General features: G+C 38.7%; 1 protein-coding gene and 1 long non-coding RNA gene across 2 annotated transcripts; one reads left to right on the top strand and one right to left on the bottom strand.

Moving 5' to 3' along the window:
• Positions 1–6,162, bottom strand: LOC108428937. Its single transcript, XR_001857967.1, has 3 exons — positions 5,934–6,162; positions 2,578–2,724; positions 1–84 (listed from the first exon to the last, which is right to left on the bottom strand). It is a non-coding gene; the product is annotated as an uncharacterized LOC108428937 (long non-coding RNA).
• LOC108428935 (prostate-associated microseminoprotein-like) lies at positions 797–2,924 on the top strand. The gene is made up of 4 exons (XM_017700322.2): positions 797–905; positions 1,113–1,230; positions 1,950–2,058; positions 2,622–2,924. Exons 2-4 carry the CDS (start codon positions 1,113–1,115, stop codon positions 2,788–2,790), a joined length of 396 nt encoding a protein of 131 aa, XP_017555811.1. The 5' UTR covers positions 797–905; the 3' UTR covers positions 2,791–2,924.
• Positions 6,163–6,216: the final 54 nt, after the last annotated feature.

Below are 6,216 nucleotides of genomic sequence, written 5' to 3'. Positions count from 1 at the left end.
GCTTGATTTCAGGAGAAACACTGAGAGACATTTTCTAAGCCACTTCTCCCTCAGGGTCGCGGGACACAGAGACACATCATTCTGCTAATCAAACAAATAAAAAATTAAATCCTCTACAGAGAACACATTTCTGCACATTTAATCCACAATTGTTTGTTTTCTGAATATGACATATTGGGGAAAAAACAAACATAAGTGTGGCCTTGCAAACATTATTACATTTTATATTTCAGGTTTTATTTCATTTTTTTCCTCAATATGTTCAATTCAGAAAATAAACAGAAATTGTGCTCTAAAACATGTAAAAATGTTATTTCAGTCTATTATATTTGACATTTGTGCATGCAAATATTCCTTCTAAATGGCCAGAAAACTGTTTAGTACTCTGCTAATACTGATTCTATTATCATTCCTCTCACACAGATTAAACAGCTGTATGTTCACCACACACTTACCCTTTAAAGCTGTACCCAGCAGTCTAATGCTTTCTATAGAACAAGCATGCATGCGCGCACACACACACACACACACACACACACACACACACACACACACACACACACACACACACACGCACACACACACACACACAATCATAAACAAGACAGATGGAACAAAACTGATGTGTGTAAACACTGTGTGATGGTGTGATTGAAGAATACAATGAGATGGTAAGGAGAAATCTTTTGTGTGTGTGCCTGAGGAACGAGCCTTTTGTGTGTCTGTGCGTAAAGAAGGAGGGTCACTGACAAATGTATAAATACTGGAAATCACTGAGCCACAACTCAGCCAGATGCTCCTGGAGCGCAGAGAAAGAACTGAGACGGAGAAGGAGAACAGAGAAGAAACCCTGGAAAGAACACTGTAGAGGAGGACACTCGGAAAGAGAAGCAAAATAATTTAAGGTTAGTTTTCACTTTAAGAACTTCACCAGTTGAATCTCTCACTCCAAATGTCAGCTGGCTCTATCATTTCTCAGAAATTTTAACAAGATCTGTTTTGAATCTGATACGTAACAAACATAAGCAAGTAACAGAAGTAAGAAGAATTAAATTTAATGAGTGAGTCAATGGTTGAAACAATCAAATGAAAAGGGCAGGACTGTTTTTCAGATGGGTGCTGCCCACTTTATGGCCCAGAATGCACTGCTGCTGGTGGTCTTTCTGCTGAGTGCAGTCGCTCCCTCTTTAGCAGTCTACAGCAGTGGAGAATGTACCTTCAATACTAAAGGTATGTCTGTGTGTAAATGAGGAAAAAGATGGGGTAAATGAAACAGGTCACGTTTTGCCGTAACTGACCGCATGTGTGTGTTTGTGAATGTGCTTAATGTGCCTGTGCTTCTGAGTCTGTCTAAACTGGGGTAAACTACTGTGTTGAATAATAGGAAACACGGTAATATCAGTTAGCATGATTCCAACGTCTAGTATGTTAAAGAAATACTGCTGTGATTTTCAACCTGATCTATATATAGCTCTATTTCTAACACAGAAAATAATTTCCACATTTCCCTTTACTTAGAAGAGAAAAAACATCCCTTCATCTTCCATTATAAGTGTGTTTTGAGCCCACATGCTTTCTATTCTTTTACAAAGTACAATATTGTTGTCTGTAGTAATCAATCATACGCTACACATGGGCAGATACGTTAGCAGCCTTCTGATTAGTTACTGTCTCAAAATCTATAATCTATAATATGTACCTTTACACAATACAGGTAAAAATGTTTTCCCAAGGAGTTAAACATTAACAAATACTGATGACTGCATGAGCTCTAACTGTAACTCTAACTGCATTGGTTTGCATTTTCATAACTGCAGTGGTTTGGAGCTTCAAAGTCAAGCTGGAATGCGTATTCAGTCTCATATATGTGAGGACTGTACGGATTTGAATATTTAGTTCTTAGTGAATGTATGTAACATCTGGTAATAACTGCATGATTTGCTACACAGGTATTTGTGAGTATCAGGGTCAGGTGTATGGAATTGGTGACAGCTGGGTCACTAAAGACTGCTACCACTGTGTGTGTATGGAACCCTTTGGAGTAGGCTGCTGTGATCAGTAAGTGATTCCATGCTTCTTTTTGTGCATTCTTCCAAAATGCTCTGATATGTTTAAAACACAAAGCCAAAGTGCGGTATCAATAAACCATTGACTGAGGGTAAAATAAGGTAGAAAAATAATAGCATATATAATGGGCATATTATGAACCGAGATGATTATATTTATCCCAAATTTCAAAGAAATTACTGCATTACTTTACAATATCAATCAAATTATCATTTTTTGTATTTGTACCCATTCCCAATTTATGTAACATGTGCATATTTTAGAAGTGCTACTAGTTCTCTCAGTTTTGTTCTAAAGATGTGTTCTGCTTACTGGAGAATTTTCACAAGCAAGTGGGTGAAAGGTTCTTTGGGACACAACTGCACATTCCGATTTGTATAAGATGGAGTTGACAAATCAATGTTGTGGTTAAGCAATAAAATGTGCACCATTCTGCACAATGTGGTTTGCTCTGAAAAACAGATTCAGTGACAAAAATATACATTAGCAATTAAAACTGTAATATGTTACCTGATTTCTGTTGTCTGATCATATATTAACTGCAATCCCAACAGCAATCCACAACCAGTAGATTATCCAGAATGGTGCGAGATCATACGGAAGCCAGATTCCTGCATCAGTGTGGCGGTGATGAGGGCCAATCACAAGATTCCCTGCCTGTATGGAAAATGGGGGAGGCTGCGGCCAGACACTTGGAAATCTGACAATGACCCAATATTCTAACTAATCGATCACTTTTCCACTGTTACAGCTAATTCATTGCAATGAAATTCCAATTTTTTTTTGAGAAAAAAAAGCATAACATGTTTATTCAAATATAATACTGCAAATCACCTTTCACTTATAATACACTTAAAATAAATGTTAATAACAGTCCTAACAAACAGAAAATGTAATATTTATTTGGTGTTTAGTTCTTCACTCAAATAAAGAGGAAAATAATTTGCCTATTTATTTATTTAAGTGTTTCTTAATTGCATAATTGCATATCAGTTAATAAATGTCATCCATACTTACATGCGTCATTCGTTCTTTTGATACTTTAATTTACACACATAAGGAAAGAAGAGCAAATGCACTGTTTAGCAATAAGGTGTCATGAATCATGTGGTTTTATTGATATATTCATGCTATATACAACCCCAATTCCAATGAAGTTGGGACGTTGTGTAAAACAAATAAATTTGATTTGCAAATCCTTTTCAACCTATGTTCAATTGAATACACTACAAAGACAAGATATTTAATGTTCAAATGGATAAACTTAATTTTTTACAAATATTCACTCATTTTGAATTTGATGCCTGCAACATGTTCCAATGAAGTTGGGACAGGGGCAACAAAAGACTGGGAAAGTTGAGGAATGCTCAAAAAACACCTGTTTGGAACATTCCACAGGTGAACAGGTTCATTGGAAACAGGTGAGTGAGCATCCCTGAAAGGCTCAGTTGTTCACAAGCAAGGACGGGGCGAGGTTCACCACTTTGTAGACAACTGTGTGAGCAAATAGTCCAACAGTTTAAGAACGTTTCTCAACATGCAATTGCAAGGAATTTAGGGATTTCATCATCTACAGTCCATAATATCATCAAAAGATTCAGAGAATCTGGAGAAATCTCTGCAAGTAAGCGGCAAGGCAGAAAACCAACATTGAATGCCCCTGACCTTCGATCCCTCGGGTGGCACTGCATTAAAAACCGACATCATTCTGTAACGGATATTACCACATGGGCTCAGGAACACTTCAGAAAACCACTGTCAGTGAACACAGTTCGTCGCTCCATCTACAAGTGCAAGTTAAAACTCTGCCATGCAAAGTGAAAGCCATAAATCAACAACACCCAGAAACACCGCCAGCTTCTCTGGGCCCAAGTTTGGCTGAGATGGACTGACGCAAAGTGGAAAAGCTTGTTTTTGGAAATCATGGACGTCGTGTCCTCCGGGCCAAAGAGGAGAAGGACTGTCCGGATTGTTATCAGTCCAAAGTGCAAAAGCCAGCATCTCTGATGGTATGGGGGTGTGTTAGTGCCCACAGCATGGGTAACTTACACATCTGTGAAGGTACCATTAATGCTGAAAGGTACATACAGGCTTTGGAGCAACATATGCTGCCATCCAAGCAACGTCTTTTTCAGGGACATTCCTGCTTATTTCAGCAAGACAATGCCAAGTTGCATTCTGCACGTGTTACAACAGCGTGGCTTCATAGTAAAAGAGTGCGGGTACTAGACTGGCTTGCCTGCAGTCCAGACCGTCTCCCACTGAAAATGTGTGGCACATTATGAAGTGCAAAATACGACAACGGAGACCTCGGACTGTTGAGCAACTGAAGTTGTACATCAAGCAAGAATGGGAAAGAATTTCACCTACAGAGCTTCAACAATTAGTGTCCTCAGTTCCCAAACGCTTATTGAGTGTTGTTAAAAGGAAAGGTGATGTAACACAGCGGAAAACGTGCCCCTGTCCCAGCTTCTTTGGAACATGTTGCAGGCATCAAACTCCAAATGAGTGAATATTTGCAAAAAACAATAAGATAAATAAGTCTATCCATTCACAAAGTGGCGAACGTCACCCTATCCTTGCTTGTGAACGACTGAGCCGTTCAGGGACGCTCCCTTTATACCCAATCATGACACTCACCTGTTTCAAATTAACCTGTTCATCTGTGGAAAGTTCCAAACAGGTGTTTTTTGAGCATTCTTCAACTTTCCCAGTCTTTTGTTGCCCCTATCCCAACTTCTTTGGAACGTGTTGCAGGCACCATCAAAATCAGTGAATATTTGCAAAAAACAATAAAGTTTATCCATTTCAACAGTAAATATCTTGTCTTTGTAGTGTATTCAATTGAAAATATGTTGAAAAGGATTTGCAAATCATCATATTCTGTTTTTATTTATGTTTTACACAACGTCCCAACTTCATTGGAATTGGGGTTATATATAAAATGTGTGTGTGTGTGTGTGTTTTGTGTGTGTGGTATATGATGTGAAATACAGATCTGTTTTATAGTTTCACCTGACGAGGCTGGAAGGGTTTATCACAGCCTAAAACGAGCATGTTATTTTTCATGTTATGCAATATTCCATAAAAGCATTATATCTTTCAGATGCGTTGCTTTGACAGATGACAGATTCATAAATTAGTATTTTTTTGTGTTGTTTGTCCATCACTGTTCTAACTCTACAATACATATCATATATTATGCAAATACATTATACAACCACTGAGAATCTCCACTCTGCAATTAAGAAATCCTGACTGACAGCCACTGATGTAGAAGTTAGTAAATGCTGTGTGATAGTTGGCTTCCTAGCAGAAAAGTTAGCTATCTGGCATCCTTCTGCATTCACCATTTAGCAAAAGAAAAGAAAAAAAGCCCACCCCATAGCCTTTGCAGTTTCACCTTCAAGATACATCATCAGAAGGGCATTTCCCTTGTCTTGAAACTGGAAAATCTCATGATAGAGACTCTTGTGGCACGACTTTAGGGGGCAAGATGCAGCATCAGTTATTTATTTTTTTTAATCTTTAATGTTGGGGGTCTACAGTGCAGACGCCCTAATCATAACGTGTGCACTGTATATTTTCTTCCCTGGAACTTGACCTGTGGCTGGCTTTCAAATAGCCTAGCTACACCACTGGTTTCTACCGTGTTCATCTGAGGGTGGGTGGCTTGTTTATTGACAACAGCCACATAGAACAGGTAATAAACAAATACAGCTTCTCTTACACTTACATTCTTTGCTGACCTACACAGTTGGATTTACCTGTAGTTAGTAACTTTGGACGGTTTGTTCGTTGTGTAGGGGAGAATTGTGCTGTGTTACTTATTTATAATAAACTTTTGAGACTGAGTTTAACTTCACCTCTTCTGTGAAGAGGGTCTGGCATCATACGACAGCCGTTTCTCGTCACTTCACCGGTGGAGCTCGTCTGCCTCAGGTAAACCACGATGACTTGGCGACTGTGCTGAAATTGCATAATCTCACTTCAGCAGTGAAATAAAGTCACTTCAGCAGCCAACAACATAGCCGAGGAGGACACACATCTGACCTTTGACCGTGTATTAAACACTGCTAGACAGCGTGGAATGCGAACAACTTAACGCAGTATTGAGTATTTTGTTTCCTTAGTCACATGACATGTTTT

Source organism: Pygocentrus nattereri, chromosome 3 (genome assembly GCF_015220715.1).
Source record: "Pygocentrus nattereri isolate fPygNat1 chromosome 3, fPygNat1.pri, whole genome shotgun sequence".
NCBI classification, from domain to species: Eukaryota; Metazoa; Chordata; class Actinopteri; order Characiformes; family Serrasalmidae; genus Pygocentrus; species Pygocentrus nattereri.
This window is presented reverse-complemented; position numbering and strand designations above follow the sequence as displayed.

What these genes read in the sequence shown, in the direction of transcription:
- LOC108428935 (XM_017700322.2), top strand. Translation starts at nt 1,113, where the DNA reads ATGGGTGCTGCCCACTTTATGGCCCAGAATGCACTGCTGCTGGTGGTC. An exon ending in ATGTACCTTCAATACTAAAG is followed by an intron (nt 1,231 to 1,949) that starts GTATGTCTGTGT and finishes TTTGCTACACAG; the next exon opens with GTATTTGTGAGTATCAGGGT. An exon ending in GGAGTAGGCTGCTGTGATCA is followed by an intron (nt 2,059 to 2,621) that starts GTAAGTGATTCC and finishes CAATCCCAACAG; the next exon opens with CAATCCACAACCAGTAGATT.